At 36.9% G+C, this 20,040-nt stretch overlaps 1 protein-coding gene across 11 annotated transcripts in view; it reads right to left on the reverse strand.

The window, feature by feature from the left end:
• ADAMTSL3 (ADAMTS like 3) overlaps positions 1-20,040 on the reverse strand; it is a 187,977-nt gene that overhangs the window by 137,113 nt on the left and 30,824 nt on the right. For all 11 annotated transcript variants that reach the window (XR_008203655.1, XM_052671550.1, XM_052671546.1 and 8 more), the window contains one exon: positions 10,008-10,127. Coding sequence is in view for 10 of the 11 variants with exons in the window: in XM_052671550.1 (XP_052527510.1) it covers positions 10,008-10,127 (120 nt within the window). In the remaining variant the exon portion in view is untranslated. The remainder of the gene's footprint in view (positions 1-10,007; positions 10,128-20,040) is intronic.

A 20,040-nucleotide genomic window follows, 5' to 3' on the forward strand; every position in this document is an offset into this window, starting at 1 on the left:
TATGCAGGAACTCGGTCTCGCACATTGCAAACTACAGAAGTTTGTTTCAGTTGCAGTTATAGGTTATATATAGGATGAGCACCCCGTCTGACACTCTGAAGGCATCTGCTTTGGGGGAAGAATGTCTAGGAAATAGTCTTCATTTAAAGGAAGTCGTTTACACTGCATAGAAAAAGGAAAGCTGTTTATAAGAAATATTTTCATCCTACTTTTCCTCTCATTTGAGTACAACACTGAAAAATACAACGCTGAAAACATGAGAAAAAAAGACTGTCATATAGCCTCAGTACCAAAGGAGCAGGAGAAAGGCAAACATTAATTGGCAAGTTCATTGTTAAGTATAAAAATATCTGAAAGAAAAAAAAATGGATGTTAAAAATATGCAGACCAAGTTTAAAATTTAGTCCTAGTACATAAATTTGCTGCATGGGACATAATTCTGACTCTTATGTTATAATGCAGCATTACTCTAATGCAAGCAGCTACAACTGAAGCCAGTACACAAATGTAGTGCAAGTGTCATGGTTTATAGGCTAATGTTTGAATATATTACATGTAATCTATTGTCAACAGAAGAAAAAAAAAAATCAGTCCAATGCATTGTGCTTCTTGAATGTAAACTAGCACACTAGTGCAGTGTAACCTTTTAATTCCATCTTATCAAGTAGTAAAATGGAGGTACTACATCACATAGTACATACTGTTGTGATGCATTATAGGAGCTGTCTGAAAGAGCACAATTTGTTTCTTAAGATTTATGTCATATAAAAACATTCAGACAAAGACCACTGACCTCTGTACCGCACAGATTAGCAAATGTGCATATATTTAGCAAAAATGGTTTGAGTGCCGTAGTAAACTACATTGTGTCAATATTTTGTGATGTGATGGGTGTAAAACAATTAATCAATAGATCATGGCTATTTTTCAAACAGATCTTATGTCAGCATTCATGGCATATGAATCAGCTTGCTTATATAAATCTGTCAAAATTCAGTGATCTTCATCAAATTTACCAGCAGTTGATTCAAATAACAACAATTACTATACATCTTTCCATATCTTTTTGACACCAGATTTGGAAGAAAAATCATGATTGAATGTCTTCCTATGAAGTTCTGAAGCTCCTGCAACAATGTTTATGTTCTATAGCGTGTTCCACTTTCTTTTAATACATAAAATCAAATTAAAAAAATCTGAGTTGTCACAATATGGAAAGACTATGAATAATAATACATTTTTTTATTATTACTTTAATCCAAAATAATCTTCCAGCTCGGTTACTGCAAGTCACAATCAACCTCCGTATCCTTAAATCAAGTGCTGATAAGCCTCCAAGGCTAGAACTAACAGCAATGGTGATGGGGACCCACACACGCAACTTGTGATGTTAACCATGCTGAATCAGGCTTATATCTTATATTATTTCTTCCACTTAGTCTTGTTCTGATCCTGAAGCTCAACCTGACTTGCCCATCCCATGACCTATCCAGCAAATCAGCTCTTTCCATAAGAACGAACTATTCAGTTCTTTGAACTTCTCCCTTTCCAACAATCACTAGCCTATCAGTCTCTTAAATAACCAATTAAGAAGTGCATTACTGCTCTTTGCAATGGCGATAGTTGTTTATAAAACAGTGCAAATATCCTCAGAGCATCTAGTCACCAAAGGAGAAGGGAGCTTGTGCTATTCATGGCCATACTGCAGCCAGATCACTGGATTACTGCACACAAACATTTATTGACTGAGACACAAAGAAAGATGGTTGCTGAAAGCTAGGAAATAGAAAAGACAATCCCCTCATTTTGTTGTTATATCAATAGATCATTGTTAACGTGTGTTGTGACGCCTGGTACAGTTTGTTTCACATTAGGAGCATTAAAATGCTTCAGATCTGACAGTATCACAACCTGTAACGCTTATTAAGCTCTGAAAATAATAAATACAGCTGTCAGCAGTGATCCTCTCAGGAGCCTATATTTACCATTTGGTTGCTGCTGCCAAAATTGGTAATTAACGTACGTAATTTTCTTCCTTGTGAGCAAATAGCTTTTAAAGTCTAATAGTCAGTAGGAATAAATCAGGTTTACTGGCAATGCTGACACTTATTTTGAAATAGCATGAAGTGATAGAACTGTCTGAAGTGGTAAAGAGATTGTTCTTTAGCTGTCTCAAGGCTCGCTCATTATACAAGTGCTAATGATATCAAGTACCATTTTAAGCATTTCTAGAAACAAAGCCAAGATATGCAGATTTCTTTAAAAGAAAGCTTTTTACTGCACCTTCCAACACTAGTGACACACAAATGAGAAGAGACTCTTTACTTCCAAGTGTTTATCTCCACTAAAGTCACCGTGACATCCAACCTGGAGCATTTTAATCATGTCCCTTATGAAAAACATGCATGGCACAGATGGTACTAAAATAAGGAACTTTAAAGTTTTGATTTAAATCAGTTTGAAAAAGATCAAAAATACAGAAGTGGCACCAACGATCAGTCCAAAGAGGAATGAAAAGTGTATCAGAATTTGTATCTTCGTTTACTAGGCATACAATTTTTTTCCTCCCTTGGTCCCTACAAATAATCCATTTCCCCTAATCCGAGTCCTTTGTACTCAAGTCAGTGGTCTCAGTCGTACACTGGCTCCAAGCTGCTCCCAGCACCTCCCCAAACAGGGATATAGAGTAAAACTTTATATAGAGAGAGAGAGCAAAGCTGTGCATACTTCTACACCTTTGTATCAGCGAGAGCAGCCCTGGGATCTGCCTAGCACCCAGGGGGGAGGAATAACAGAAGCACCTTAAGTAGTTTTTGTCCTTTCTCATTGAAAAGTCATTTTGGGGAGGAACTTGAGAAAGGTTAATTTAGCGGTTGGTTTTGCTAGCTGGGAGTCCTCTGCCAATTGGGAAGGCCAGTATTATCACAGCCCCAGAAGGGCTAAGGATGCAGACCAATGAATTTTACCACAGAATTTATTGGATTCAATTTTCAGCCTTACGTACTATTCATAGAAGATATTGAATCCTAACTGAAATGATATAAAATGTGTTTTCTGCTCAAGTTTTATTATTTCAGATTCCCTGTAAAGGCATTTATCCCACAGGAGGCAAAGACCTCAAGCAACGATTTACACACAGAGACACTTGGCAGAGTTGGACTAAATGCAGTAATACTAACAAAATAAGAAAGTTTGTAGCTCTCAGTGCACAAAGAAAAAAGCCTTAATGCACAGCATTCAGCATTGCCACTGTTTTCTCTGTACAACCAAATCCTGAATTTAAAATGTTAGTTGGTACTTTAAGAAGTGCCAGCTTCAATTTGCCAATAAACATAAGTATGTTAAATAGTTTCCAGTTCATTAAGCAATCCACCAAGCACAAACATATATCACCAATTATATAATTTGTGCATATGCTAGTCACACGCTTCCAGCAAGCAATTAGGCTAAACAAAGTTTTTTTTCAATAGGATCATACCTACTGACTTATACAAATACCAGTCTGTAAGGGTAGTTTTGCCTGAAACTGTAAGTGGTTTTCATTCACAATTAATCCTTGCCTCCTTTGCTTCCCTGCTATTCCAAATCAGAAACACATTTCACTTGATTACAGAGCTAATTTCCATACCCAAGTTATCTTAAAAGTAAAAATTCTTAGAAGAGACCCAAATTAAGCCTGTAAACATAAAGCATGTAAAAAAAATAAAATAATAATAATAAAAAAAAGAGGCTACAGACTCAAAAATATGAGGAAACTTTCAGATAAATTTCTGCTAAATATACATTTTTATCTTCACAGAGCCTTACAAAGACTTGGCTCTGAGGTATCTGAACACGATGTAAAGCTCCTCAGTAACACCTGGAGGATCGGCATGGGGTACCACAAGCCTCGCCTCAGAATTTGTTGCTCGCACAAACGAGAACAGTTAAGAGAGCGGAACTACTTACAGGATTCGGGTCAGGGGTGTTTGTGCTCAGTTACTCTAATAGCGCTGCTTTGGCTGAATAAGGACTGCAAGGTCAGCATGTTATTCAGCCAAAGGGGAATATTTCTAACAATACTGAAATTCAGGTAGCCAGGCATTCGATGTTACACCACTGGTGTGTGGGCAAAATTATCAACTCACTCAGAATACGCAAGTGAAATCACTGGAAGTGTTGTTTGGTGGAAGTTTTGCAGCATGGAAAAACACCCAAAATAGCTTGCATCCACTTCAGAACCGCTTGCTTCATTCCAAAAGAATCTTTAAATGAAGAGCTAATGATTGGGATTCAAGATGTTAAGCCTTTTTAATAGTTCTGAATGTTCCTTCAGGATTTCAACAAAAATGTCATGTCACGGTGTAACGCAGAAGGAGAACACTGGGACGCTATGTACTAAATACAAATCTTACCCCTTTGTCAGAATTAGAGCTTGTCTTCACTAATGTGTTAACTGCAAATAACCTTCATCCCTTACACTACTCATCTACAAGCCCAAAAATTTCTATCTCCATTTCCACTGAGAGAAGAACTCATTGGGAGCAGCCCCACAGAGAAGGACTGGGGGGTTCCTGGTGCATGGAAAGTGGGAAATGAGCCAGCAAAGTGTGCTTGCAGCACAGAAGGCCAACAATAAAAGCGTAGAGAGGAGAGCAGCTGACACCAAATCCAGGCTGTGATGCACATTTAGTTCCAGAGGGAGATCAGTGAGGATGGCAGTCAGCAAGGACAGAGTGAAAAGGAGGTGGGAGACGCTGCTGAAGAAACATCAGTCTGGATGGATTCCTAAGACAACTTCTGTCCATGCTTTAACAGTTCACACAACAAAAAGCCACATATAAAAGCCACAGCAAAACCCAACATAAAATGCAGGAATGACAATGGAGTATTTCCCCTCGTGCAGAGCAAGATACACATCAGGATATTCAGTCTCCTAACTTTTGCCTTCACTTTGTAGCAGATTTCTCTGGCAAGTCCAAAGAAACACTAGTTATAAAAAGAACTGCACCAGCCTGTGTATTATAACTTGCACATCTACTTGGAAACAGACTCATTGGCTTCTACCTCACCTCACATATCTAAAACACACTCAAGTCTGAAAGTGCAGATTTTCATTATTTTAATTGCTTACTGGGTGGTTTTAAGATGCCAATATTTACCACTTTCCCTGACTGCATTTTTTTTTTTTTTTTTTTTTTTTTTAAAGATTTGTTTAGAAACACTACATTTCGTTGCCAAGATTGGACTACTTAGTGCCATATGTCTGATTCCAGAATCAGTTTCCTTATTATATGTTTAAATTGGTAAATGTCATAAAAATATAGGAGAAAAGTCAGACAGAAAGCTAAGGGATCAAGTAAAAATTTCTGACTTAAAAGATAACATTTATCTTCATTTTCTTTTATTTTTTTCCCATCCCCTAGCTGTCTCTTTCAGCCAGCCAATCTAAGTGGAAAGGTACTTCAAACATTCAACACAACCAAGCTTTCACTGCTGTCCTTGTTGGTGGTCCGTCATATGGAATGGTTTTAATATTTGGAAGCTATGCCTTAAGTGTCAGAAAACAAGAACATTTTATTTTTGTAAGAAATCTTTCCAGTACTACTGGTCTTCTAGAAGAGAAAACAAAATCTTGTAGTAGATTAGAAGTTAAAAAGCCAAAAGAAATCAGAAAGAAAACCAGGAAACTTCCTTATGGCAAGGTATAACTTGTATCTTAAAGCTGGGGGAGAACTATTATTTATATACTTATTCAAAAATTCATTGAGAGTGATAGCAGAGGGGCATATTTTTTCAGTCTCAAATTTCTAATGGCAAGTGAAGCCTTTGGCTACACATCAAAATCTATCTGGTACTTTGTTAGATTTAAATTATGTTGACTCAGTAGAATTTTAGAAATGAAGTGTACTGATGCAAGACATTGCTTGCTGGACAATGCAAGAGCTATAACAAGATATTCATTGCACATATATATCTGTTCTTTGGAATCTTTCAATAGCATTTGCTTTGAATCACTGTTTTTGTTTTTGTTTTTCCTGAAGATAACAGAATGTGTCAAAACTACTACATAATACTCCATTCAGATGCCACAAAAATACCTCAGTGAATAAAGGTAGCAGTATCTGATCTATTTTCTTCTGTGATCACAATAAAGGGGAGTAAGAGACGTATTAACTGAATTCAGAAACTGTCTAACCCAAAAATTTCATCTGCATGCAATTCTTAAGTGCACACACAGCAACCGAATATGCAAAGGGGTTACTACAATCCTGTGCAAAAATGAGAGCACCCTCCTTGCCAGACTAAACCAGAACAAAATGTACTGTCTTACATGTAAAACATGAATCCATATGTAATTTTCCTGGGCTAGAGCAGAGCACAGTGTGTTCCCCTTAATATTTACTCATCTTCCAGTTCAAACTGTAAGCTTTGTCTTTTCAGATAGCAAATACTTCTGAATATTCAAGTAACAGCTAGTTCTTTTTTACCGAGATTACTTACTAACAAAGGAATGAATGATCCTGATTAAACTGGCTCCCTGCTTGAAAAATATCACACACAACAGCCAAAGAAAACCCCTCTGAAACATTCCTGCATTTGGAGGTTGTAAGGGAACTAATCTTGGATCACGATGATGATGCTATATAGAAATAATACCCATCCATATATCAAACTGGAAATTTTATTGGAATAGCATTACAGGAGGACACACTTGCAAATACATGGAATGATCATTTCTTCTGCAAGGACCTTGCTATCTTGTTGACTACCCAAAGGACGCAGAAGGTCACCAATCTTCTCCCACTCCTGCACAATAGTCAGGAACTTCTCACCAATTTTCATCTATTCTGTTCCCTTCTGTGAACACAGATGGAGGGATGATGTTCAGAATGGATCAGGTAAAAATTATTTTCTGATTTGTTGTAGCCAAATGCACAAGTTTATTTTACTGTTCCAATTTTCAAGTGAACTTAACTTAGTATGTGCAGGAATACCAGGATCTGCATCGATGCTCATAGGACAGCTCCAGCACACAGGGAAATGGAACTAATGCATATCCACAATGACAGCATAGAAAGTGAATTGCTGAAATTAAACCAAGTTATGGCGTGTAAGAATAAGCTATTGTGGTTTTTTGGATTAGGTGGCAACATTTCTATACTGATTCCATTCTAGTCTTGGCTATATTACATATTTAAAAGTGCCCTGACACTTTACATAAATCCCTCTTTATTCACAGGCACATCCTTTTGAGATCTACCACGCTTGTCAGCTTTTCAAGCATTAAGAATGATTACAAGATGTCCCATACCAGAAGTGGTGGTTTCATAAACATAAAAAGATATTTATTTTTTAAGGTATTTGCCAGTAACACAACAGACTCCAACAAAATTGAGTAAATCAAATGGCTCATAAGAAAAATATACTATTCCTCATGTGTATCACCACCAATCTACAAAATTCAAGAAATTAACCAGTGAAGGAGTCTCATCCCCCACTTTAAGTCTTAATTCCATTCACAGAGCAAATGTAATTGAAAAGAGTACAATGACGTTTTAAAAAAAAGAAAATTCATAAGTATATGAACATGTCAGCAAAAGCATAAATTATAACTGCACATTATTACAATCCTATGATCAAAATCCTCCACAATAATTGTTTTCAAGTTATAGAAGAATTCTTGATTTTCACTAAGGAAGGAGAACCAGACATAGATCAGTCCTTATCTGGCTTTCAGCAGATTCACATTTTTTTTTACTAAGTCTTGATGACCAAATTTCACTTCAGAGAAACTAATAATAACATTAATAGTACATCTGCCATTATTTTCAACTTTCTGATATTATATCACAGAACCATAAAACCACAAGGTTGGAAACGACCTGTAAGATCATCTAGTCCAACCGTCTCCTCATTACCACTGCTACCACAAACTAAACCAGATCTCATAGCTCCTCATCCAGGTGCTTCCTGAACACTGCCAGGAACACCTCCCTGGGCAGCCATTCCAGTGCCTGACCACTCTCTGCAAGAAAAAGTTTTTCCTTGTGTCCAACCTAAACCTCCTCTGGTACAACTTGCAGCCATTTGCCCGGGTCCTGCTCATTGCCTGGGAGAAGAGGCCAAACCCGTCTTCACCACAGCCTCCCTTCAGGAAGTTGTAGAGCGCAGTGAGGTCTCCCTTGAGCCTCCTCTTCTCCAGACTAAATCCCAGCTCGCTCAGCTGCTCCTCATAAGACTTGTGCTCTAGATCCCTCACTACTTTTGTTGCCCTTCTCTGGACATGCTCCAGGGACTCAATGTCTTTCCTGTAGTGGGGCGCAAAACTGAATGCAGTGCTCGAGGTGCGGCCTCACCAGTGCTGAACAGAGGGGGATAATCACCTCCCTGCTCCTGCTGGCCACACTTATCATCACTGGGTTTCAAGAACTCAATCTTAAATTCATACTACTCATTATTCCTGCACTGCTCTGTGAAGGTCTGCGTTGTGTTTGTGAAAGAACAGCCAGCTCTAATGAAGATCTAATTCAGATCCCAAAGAAATAGATGGAAAAACTTTCCATCAAATGCAATTGAGCTTGTAACAGGCTTCCGTATACAGCTACACTGCTATTTGAGATTTTATGGAGAGTGGAAATTTATTTTCTTTAAACCATCAATGCTATTCACACAGTCAGTCTATTTGAATAGACTGTTTGTACTATCTCTCAGTTACATCTGATTTATTGTCTCAGCTAAAAAATGCTGCATTTAATGGAAGCTGATTCTCGTATATAACTTTCACAGGATTTTTCTACTACTATGGCATTGAACGCAGCCTGGGTCACAGCTGCATTTTACTGTACTGTAAGTTATTACATTGCCAGGTTTTCGTTGTTTGTTTTTGGTTTGTTGTTTTTTTTTTTTTCCTCCCCCTGGGGAACATCTTACCTGTAAACTTTCCTATAGGTGAATCAAGATTCTCAAGTACTAATTATCATAAACATATTATAATATATTCAGCTAGCTTACAAGAGCTAGCACACACTTTCTTCTTCACTTCCTTTTGCCCCCCTAAACAGCTTTTCATTCTGAAGTTTAGTTGCCTCAGTTCTCCTCTTTCTTTACAGCAGGCAGCTGATAAACAAGCTTTCTCTAAATAGCTTCAGCGAGGAGACAGTGTTTGAAACTCAAACTGCTAATCACTATATAGAATCACACCTTTTGACTGCAAAGCAAGTTTAGCTTTTTTTGGAGATTGTTTCCTAAAAAATTGCCTCCTCTTCCACTAAGACACGTACTGTAAGTGCCTATGTAATTCAGACTGTTTTGATGTGAAGTTTCAACTGACTTCTGGAACACATTGTGTATGAGTAAATTTCCACAGCATGTCACGCATTTCCTAGGTTTACTTCAGATCTTTTGCCAAGATTAACAGCATTTCTTTCATGTTACTTTCTTTACATTTATATCTATATTCCATGTTTAACATAATGTTTCAATGGATCTGGAGAAAGCGTTAAAAGCCTAACTTCAAAACACATAATTTGTTGCTTTCTAAATACTCTGCTTCATGCATTATTCTGCTCTGCATTTGTTTCTTTAGAGTGCAACCAAGCTCCCCTGCTGAATGCTTTGTAAACAGAATTTGTTGACATTTCACAAGAAAGAAAATGTGATTAAATACCTCCAAGAAATAAGTCAGTTAAGGATAGGTCAACCAATTCACAGAAATTACAGCAACCTCTAATTCCACGCATTTTAGAGTACTATAAACACGCATTAACTCATAATTAAAACATAGTTGCTTTCATCTCTATTATAACCTCTAAGATCTTCTAAGATCTTCCACAGGTTTTATCTATTTTTTTTCTTTCTAAGCTCTTTTATTACATTTATGTTACTATTTATTTTAAAAGCCTTCATTTTCATTTTGCTCTAGCTTGTAGCATCTTCTAAGGACGTTAACAGTTTCTTAATTTAGAGTAATCCACGTGTCAGAGTTCCATGAATGTGACTGACATTTTCACATGTAGCTTACTGACCTGGTCATCGTAACGGTAAGTGAGGAACTGTTCTCCTGTGGTATCCTCAAGAAAACTCCCTTGTGGAGAAAGGGCGAACTCAGGCAAGAAGTATGCACCTTGGGACTGCTCTGCTCTTGTCTGAAAGAGATTCAGAAACATCACGTTACTGCTACTGCAGACACAAGACAAGACCTTAAATATGCATACAGTGAAAATGATTAGCTCTGAACTTCTGTGGAAAAAAAAGAAAAAGCTACATGTTTTTAAAGCAAATTAAGCAAATTATTTAGTGAGGGATATTTTACTCCTAAAGTCCATGACAAATATTCCAAATTCTTACAGAAGTTCAAAAGCAATCAAAATATCTCAGTAGCAAAGATGGTATATTAGTTACATAGGAGGTTTTAACTTATCACAGCTGAAAGATAGTGAAAATGTCACTAAAAAAGCAACATGCTTTCTTTTTTCTTATATGCTTCATTAGAAAGACTGCTGCAGAAAACACAGCATCTCTTTTCTTACAGGACAGCAGAAGAGCAGAATCACAGCTTTGAAGACAACTTCTAGACCAGCCCTCCTCAAAATAGGCTGACTGTGACACTGAATTACTTTCCTGTCTGCAGGAAAAGATTGTTGCAAGGAAGAAACTAGATTGTGAACCAAACACTGGGCAGAGGCCCATGAAAGCTTTCTAAGTCATTTGCAGTTGGTGAACTGCTTTTGAGAACAGTGCAGGAGAAGAAGAGCCTGTTTTGAGCTCCAGAGGAGTTAATTGTCTGCACCTGTACCTCCAAGTTGGCCGTCTGACTCCTGGACCCTTATTAGACAAAGATATTTTTCCTAAGTAATCTATGCATGTTCAGCAGCCATAGCACATGTAGAAAATGCTAAGCACACTGAACACATACTGGTTGCATGTGCTCTCATTGTATTGCAGGTTTAAGGCATACCAGACACAGCATGTGTACCACACTAACACATCCTTCATGTTACTTTAAGGCAGGAGCCCTATCCTAGAAAGCTATTTGTTCTGTATGTAAGAGAAAAATGAGCAATCATATTTTGAAAGGAGAGTACTGGAGGGTCCAGCTAGGGTAGGCGAAGAGTAGGAAGAGCAAGGACATAAAATTACCTTCCAAGAGGTTGAAACCTTCTAGGGAAGAAAAAAAGCATGAATTGCACAAGTTACTGCTGGATGTTTCCCAAAAAGTCAGCTTAATAAATGGGGTTTAATTAAACTGTTTCTTATATTTTGACATATGTAATAATTTTACATTAACGGCTGCCATCAACCAGTTTCTAGACTGTTGGCTAGAGCTGTACCAAGCAAGAGGAGTGTAATCTCAGCATCAGATAACTGGAGATTTCAAAAATCATCTATGTCATTCAACCCGTTTGTAGCAGGAAAGAAGGCAAGAGCTTCTGTAGTTCCTCTCTTGTGCAAAGAATTCACTTGCTGAAGCTCACAACTTATCTCATAAAAAACAGATGACAAGTCATTCACAGTATGGGTCTGGAGAAGCTTACACTGCTGTTGCTTACTCTGTTCTGCAAAGATGAAGCTGTCAGCTTCTCAGACTGTAAACCTCATCATTCGTGACAAGCACTAAATTAACATATTTGTCCTAAATCAAGCAATCTTCATATAAACTAGAAATAGCTAGGACATGTCTAGACTAGGGTAAAAGGTCACACGCTAGCAGGCAAGTTTGAACACAATTTTAAAGAGGATTTTTTTCATCAGACCTGCATGAGAGCAATTCCAGTTCACATCACGTTATCATGACGTTCTCTAAAGCCTATTATACCAGCAGACTCAATTGTATGCTGTAGCCAACTGATTTTATTTATGCCGAGGTAAATCGCAAGATACTAAGAATAAAACCTCCATTTGATAACAATACGTTCTCCATAAGGTAACAAAGAGAGGTCCACAGTTACAGCTTCGTGCTGAATCCAAGCTGGCTGCAGCTCACGCAGGCCTTGACAGGTTCAGCATAGCCCAGACACGAAGCTGGCTGACATAATCTGGCATTTTTCCCCACTGGTGTCAATGGAAAATCGATAGATCTTATGTGAGGGAATATGGCAATGATGTAATCCTATGATTTCAGCACAGGGCTAACGGATAAGAGATACGCGTTCTAAATCTCTAGTGGCCTGGCTTAAAGTACTTAACATTTCTACCTCAGTGTCCCCACGTGAAAAATGCAGTTACAATGTCAAGTGACCTGTACTAACAGCGCTTTTTAAAGCTTAGCTTGTATTTGTAAAATACTTTGGAAAGGAATAGTGCTAAGTACTAGCAATTCATGACAATATTTTGGAAAGAGCTGTCGAACTCCAGAACAGAAGAAATCCAAATCACTCCACCACACTTCGTAGAAAAATGTATATATCATACTGCTGCTTAATTTCCCATAAACAAGTTTGCCAGTAGGATATGCAGCGATTAACTGGCTTGTGCTTCTCATCTTTATAATATAAATATTTAAAAATAGAAAATCGTTGGACATTCATCAGTATTATGCTTTGAATATAAAAGATGCCAACATTTGAAGCTGAAATAATGAGGTAATAAATACTACATGAAAAACAAGGGTTTATCCCACACACATTCAATTTCTGTATCAAAAGCTAATAAATAGCAAGCCAGTGGAGAAGCAGAAGAATATTTGCTAGATTAAGGCAAGCAAGATTTCCAATAACAAAAAAATGCAGGGCAAAAGATGAACATTTTCTAAGGTTAAACAAGAGGCTCTAACTGGAGACTGATCTAACTGCAGCAATAGGCACTTGTCAGCATAACTCAAGTGAAAGAGGAATACAGCAAAGCATTCAGTTAAAAGCAAAAATCTACTAAGACTACAGTGTGTTGTCATGGCAAGCTGATGTTGAAGCCAAGTAAATACAGCTGATACACAACCTAAGTCAAGAAGTTTGTCTTTAAAAAAAAATAATAAAAATTCAAAATAATAAAATAACAGCTCTTACTTTTCAAAGATCCCTTTTGGATCAATGTAAAATAACAAAATATTTTCTCCGCCACAGGTAGAGGCACCTCAAAATAAGCTGCACGGTTCCTGTCTGAAGCTCTCCAGAATTTTTTCATGCATATGTTGTACTGAATTCAAATTGCACTGTTTCCTTTTAGTCCACTTTAGTCCCCACTGAGGAGTCTACCCATGTTTCTTTTGAGTCTTTTATATTTCTATGGGCCCTTTTGCCTAAATGCAATTCCAATTTCAACAGTCTGTGGGTTTATAGCATATTTGGGATCGGCATGACTTTGCTAATCTGTTATAAATTCACATTTTAAGCTAAAGGCAGGTTTCAAAAAACAATTACATTTCCTGCTAGTGTTTTAACTCTCTTTAACGGCCAGTTTAACATTAATAGCTTCAAGTTAAATGTGTCAAATTACAATGACACCTAAGAAAGTAGAAGACAATGTAGCTAAACCAGATAATAATAATCACTGTATAAAACCTAAACCCATCATATAGTAAGGAAGTGTGCACTGCTGTAGTAACAAACAAGACAATTTTAAAATTGGAAACATAAATAGATGCTTTAAAACCTTATCAGAACATGTATCTTATTAGTCAGAAACTGAAAAAAAGAATAATAAAGTCTTCCATGCTACATCCCTCCACCTATATAATCAAGGAGAAATATCCTATGAAATAGATAACGAATTTATGTTCTGGGAAGTGTAAAATGGCACCATGCCTATTCAAAGGCTTATGCTTTGAGCACAGCTTTGATCTCAGGTTGTGATTTCTTCCTCACTCATCACTCTCCATCCGAGTGCTTGAGGATTAAATTACTCTTCCACTTTCAATTGCAGAAGGTAAAACATACAGCTGATATCCAAGTCTCTGGCTTTTAGATCTCCGTCCACTGAGACTTGCCTGTTGCAGCTTTTACTGCTGCCTGATTTCATTGCTCTAAATACTACTCTGAATAAAAGTATTTTTGCAAGTGGAAGTTGGTAGATTAGAGGCTTTTATTTTTTTATTACTGCAGATAAGAGAGGGATGGTTGCTGAGTGCCTTCCACTAGTCATTAGTAAGTAGCATGATGAGATACCATGGAGCGACTCTGAAGATTAAAAGGTGCCTAGTACCAAAAACCCACTTGATGCTATTTGGAGGAGAGGACTTTATTTTAAACTAGCTGCAGACAATCACACAGATTATCTATCAATGATAAGAGCACATTAGGTATGCTGCTCCTGCACATCTTCTGACTCAGTTTCATCCATGAAGATACTTATTAGCTTACTCTGAAACCACTTGACAACGTAAACTACTTTAACTGTGTTGTGTTTGGTTTTTTTTTTTTCCTTGGGTACCCAGGATTCACATTAATTATTGCCATCCAACTCTGCTGTAATTGCCAAATCAGAGCAATTAAAAAAAAAAAAAAAAAAAAAAGGTAGAGTTTCCCTCTGAAATTAAATATTAATCACTGCTTATTCCTTCCAAGGTACAGATTAAGAATTTCATCTAAGGATTTAAACTGTTATTGTAATTTCAGATAAATTGAAAAATGTAGTTTAGTCTACAACTATTAGAGATTATTTGATATAAAGGCTATTGCAAAGTTCAATTGAATATCATAATAACATGCCATGACTCTATTTAATCACAGCTACTAGAAGACTGGAAAGTAATTGTTCTGTATTTATATATAAACAAGAGTGGCTTTAGAAACTGAGCTTTCTGCTCACAGGAGTAAAGATTGAAAAGATGAGAAAAAGAATAAATGTTTCAAAGAAATGACTTGAAGATAATTAGAAATGCACCAATAATCTTTTAGGTACAATTTTTTTTTTAATATTTTAGGCACAATAGTTTAATTTTGGAGTTTTGAAGCACCAAAAACTACATTTTGTAGGCAAAACAAAAACTACACTCATAGAGAAACCTAATGTAAATTGACATTACCAAGACTTAAATCAGCCCTTCCCTAACTAAGCCTATGTGCTTGTTAGAATATGGAACAAAACAAAACTAACTGCTTTACTTGGCAATAAAAACAAAATGAAAACTTCCAAATGATCAATTTTGAATGCTAAAGACAAAAAAATATCACACTGTTCCTGAAATTGCATCAACATCTTGTTTTTAGAGGGGGGAAAACAGATAAAAGACAATGCTTTATCACCTAGAGCTTCAGAGCTATGAGTAACTGCACTGTCATGCTCAAGGTGAATTCTGAACCAGCCAGCACAGTGAATGCACTTAGCTCCATGTACTTCCACAGCTCTTTTAGTAGCTCTTGTTGGAAGGGGAAAAATTAGTCATGGTATTGAAGTATTAGTTTTCAAAAGCCATTTTTAAGGAAAAAAATAGGAAAAAATGGCAAAAGTGAAACTGCATCTGCATTCTGAATTACTTGTAAGTACATGTTTGTCAGATCAATATGCATAGCAAGTCCAACCGTATTTTAAAAAGCCTTCACTTTAATTGTTCATGTTAAGTATCTGCCCACTAAGATGTTGTAGCATGATGTCTGCCCCACGGAACTCACATACAAGCTAAGTAGCAGCTCAATTTAATGGATTTTCAAGGACTCCAGTACCAAAAAAAAAAAAGTTAAATGGAGCACAACACTCAGTCTCATCACCACATCTAGTGCAACAGAATATAATTCCACATCAACAGCTCAAAGCCTCAGACCTTGTCAGAGCAAGCAATGTTAATGAATAAATATCTAGTGAGATTCAGATGAGCATTTGTTATGGTCAAGATTTAAAAAACAAAACCCTACACACCAACTTCTTAATGCTAAATGCTCTGAAACGTTTAGAGGGCCTTGGAAGTGAGCTGGCCATAGATCAGGCCAATTATTTAAAATAGTAATTAAACTAAGATGCCAACATTTCAAACCAGAATTAAGATACTGAGCATCATTCTCTCCTGAAAAAAAAAAATAAAATAAAATAAAAACCACTTGGCAAAGCTCAAGACTGATGAAAACCAAACAGTTCTTCACAGTTCTTCATAGAAGAATCCCCCAGAATTCTGGATATGACAGCCAAGGTTCATCATCAAGGAAGTCACAGCTGAGACCAGACAGCCTGAATGCTGAACCAGAAGAATTTTCAGAGACAGAACTCAGGCGTGTGACTGAAGAGCTATGTTCACCGCAGTGCATGTTCAGGTCTGCTGAAGGTAGACTTCAGATCTGCCCCAATTTAAGACCAAATCAAAAGATATATATATTTTTTTGCTCTTATATCTCGTTCTAGACTTGTCTGGAACAGGTAAAGATCAGCTAAAGAAAACAATCTTGTAAACTTAAAGATGCATTCAAAGATAAGCAAAAATTCATAAGCATAGTACTTCATCTACCTATTTGTGACATAATAAAACATTGTCAGTAGGCAACCTGCATGTTAAAATTTCATCAATAGCTTGAGAAACATCTACTATTAAAAGCTGACTTTAACCTATACGTACAGTTATATTCACAGCTGCAAAAGAGAAATTGTACACATCATTTCTGATACTCAAATCAAGCCCACGCTGCACCCATTCAGCACTAGGAGTTATTCCCAACTTGAATACATTCAAGATCACACTCTCACATAGAAAATGGTCCTCAGCCACCAAAACCTTTTCAGTGCTGTCTGTACTATTTAACAACAGCACAAGGATATTGGAGTCAATTTTTTTTTTTTTTTTTTTTTTTTGAATAATGAATAAGTGAATAACGTTACTCAGTACTGCCTAGTTTCACGTAAAAGAAAGGCCATCATGAAAATACAGCACTCTTAGACAAGATGAACCTGACACGGTTCATTTCCAATTATTGTCAGAAAGTCAGCAAGTGTGGATCAGACTCTGCTTTCAAAATATGCAATGCCTCATTATATCCTGAGCCTTTAATTCAGTCTGTGGGGAAACGGGTACAGCAATATTTAGAGGCAGTTTGAAAGCAATTTTATAGCATATGGATAAAACATATACCAAGAAGTCTGGATGTTAAGGGTACAATTACCAGTGAGAATAGAATTACATACAAAAAGCGTATGTCAAGTCTGTTCTTAAGAACAAGAAAAAAGGCTCACAAAGATATGGATTTACCACGAGGAAAGAGGAAATTAGGTGCCAGAAAGAATAAGAAAGTAATTTTGATCCCTGTCCCCCGATTCCCTGCCACAGCGGTGGCACAATTTATAAGCTCAGCACAGTATGGTATCTACTTTTTGTCTCCCTAAGGATGCTGAGAAACTGCACTGAACACACTGGGAGCATCACACTGAGAGGCTGCCAGCAGCATGGTGAGCAGGGGCTGTACCTGCTATGGAGGGAAGGCAATTCATCCTTGAGCCTGTACCTCCTGAACACAGCATGACTAACCTTATTGGTTTTGTTTCTTCACTTGTTTACTGGTTCAGCAACTTATCTTAAAAGTGTTGGATTATAGCATAAAATTCCAACAGCTTTGAATGGTAAAGAAAGAATCCACTTGTTCATTGGTTGGAGCTTGTTCCTTTAAAGGGCCAGGAGAGTAAATAAGGAGATGTTTTCATTTCATTCTTTATACTTTTCTCAGGTTGAAGATGCAAAAATCCTTAGATAGAACAGACTTTTATGCCTAAAAAGGGTGAAAGTGAAGATATCTTTAAAAAAAAACAAAAAAAAAAACTAGAAGTGAGAAAACACTATTTTGTTAATTCATCTTCTTGAAGTTCTTCAAGCAAGACAGATGTAGCTAATTGAAGGTTCTAAAACGTGGTGAAAGAAGGGATAACGACTATGTTCAACCCATCCAAACCAATCCCACTTTTTATTCTTTATTTATTAAGCTAATAATTGGCAAAATTCTTGTTGTAAATCAAATGCTTTCAGCATTATTGGACATTCATATGGAGCTCCCATTCATTCACTGAAAGTTTCTAAGAGTCTTACGGTCCCATAGGAAAAGAAATGTGTTACAAAAATACTGTCGGTATTTTTAGCAAGGAAATTATGCTAAACTTATTATTTACAGTAATATATATATATACTATTGTAGTATTGAAAAAGCTTTATTGTAACTTCTTTTATCATGACCACTATGCGGTGAGAGAGCTTTTTTCTTGCTCAGCTGTGATGTTGCTACCAAGGTAATGGACTCCATCGCAGGAAACAACCTTTGTTGTTTCTCTATGGACATGACTGCACTCTGCCCATGTGTCTCCTTCAGTCACACTCTGAAGGAGACTGGAGCATAATCCTTGAGGAATAGCAGATTTATTTACAAAAGGCAAGAGAAGAACATAATTCAGGTTATGTAGGATCACTGTCAGAGGCAGTGGAATTACAAAGCAACACGTGCTGATTGAAGATACTCATATTGCTTAAGGATCAAAGAACAAAACAAAATGAGAAATGATTTAATGCAGTCCCTTCACTGAGCAGCAGGAGATTCTATCATGGAAGGCAAGAAAGACTCAGACATGAATACAAGGTTCAGAATTTAGGGAACTGTATCTGAGACGGACATGGTCAACCTGTCCACATCAGGTTTAAACACACTGTGGAAAGCAAGGCAGGTGGCCAGCAATTCAAGTTTTTATATGCAAGCAAAATGGGACCCAGCACATTGTCACATACTGGAATAAGGTAACTAATCAGATAGATATGCTATTGGTAAGAGAAAGTAGGATAAAATCTTCACACAATACTTTTTCATCTGCAGGATATTATACCTAGTGAGAAAATCTGCTTAGTTCTTCCATGCTCTGGTGTTATAATGCTATTCATCAAGAGATCTCATATTACTCAAAGTTGTCACTATCCACCTTTTACAATGACTGTTCTCAGGAGAGTCTGGCTAAGTATGACATTGCACTCCTGACTCAGATTTTCCTGATTCTTTTTAATTTAAATTATAACCTTAATGTTATTAATGTTATGTTATGTTGGTGTGATTATTTGTATTTAATTTCCTTTAGAGTTTTTTCTTTAATAGTGATATAATTTGAACTGACACAGTAACATGCTTTTCATATACTTCAGTTGAAATTGTGCCTAAGGGCAGTGAAATTCTCATCCATACACTGCATAAGGAAAAGAATTCTGGCGCTCAGAAGCCAAACACCTGCTAGAACTAGTGGCAGATCCAGATTTTTAAGAGAATTCCTGTTGCATAATGAAAGCACAAAGAAGGGAAATGTGTGGGGCAATGGAATGGCATTAAAACCACAGCACTTAAGGGGAAAAAAAAAAATCCTAAGCCTCTATGTACTTCTGTCATTGAAAATTGTGACATTAAATAAAGATGTTCACAAAAGCAAATATAAAGAGAGGCTTCTGTGAGGTGAGACAGGCTGAGCAGTGACTCGTTAATAGGTGTCACCAGGCTTTGCCACACCTTGCACAGCTAATGACAAGGAGCTCTCCCTGCCCTGTCTCAGTACATCTGCTTCTGATTCAGGTGGCAGGGGAAAACTGGCAAGTAATCCAGACCAAAAAAAAAGCCTGCCTTAGCACTAGCAATTTTTCATCATTGCATACTGCTCATGCAGTGTTGTCATTAGCAACAGCGTGGTGCTTGTCATTAATTAAACAGGGAGATGCAGCATATGAATTTGCTCTGCTACTGTAAGTGACTGCAGATTCTCATAACAGAAACAGACCTAGAAACAAGGGCAAACTCACTGCCACAAAGATCTGAAATAGTTGGTGTAAATCAAATAGGCCAAAAACTGAAGTACAACTAAAAGAGCATGCCAAGTAAATAATTTTGACAGATTAAGAAGACAGATTTTTAAAAATCAATATCTATCACAGTCTCAATGAATAAGACTGTCAGAGTCTCTTAAATAACATATAATTAAGTATAATCCGGGTAACTGAAAGAAAATTGGATCTTATGAATAAGATAGTGAGGTTCCTCTCCAGAGGCAAATCATTTTACTGATGGATAAATATATTAAATACATAAAATACCATTCTAAGAAAAAGAATATACTAAGCATACAACAAAGGTCACTCAGCTACACTAAAGTAACTGCAATTAAATGCAAGACATGAGAACAATCCTACTGATC

The sequence above is a fragment of the Tympanuchus pallidicinctus genome, unplaced genomic scaffold (assembly GCF_026119805.1).
Source record: "Tympanuchus pallidicinctus isolate F22 unplaced genomic scaffold, pur_lepc_1.0 scaffold12, whole genome shotgun sequence".
NCBI lineage: Eukaryota > Metazoa > Chordata > Aves > Galliformes > Phasianidae > Tympanuchus > Tympanuchus pallidicinctus.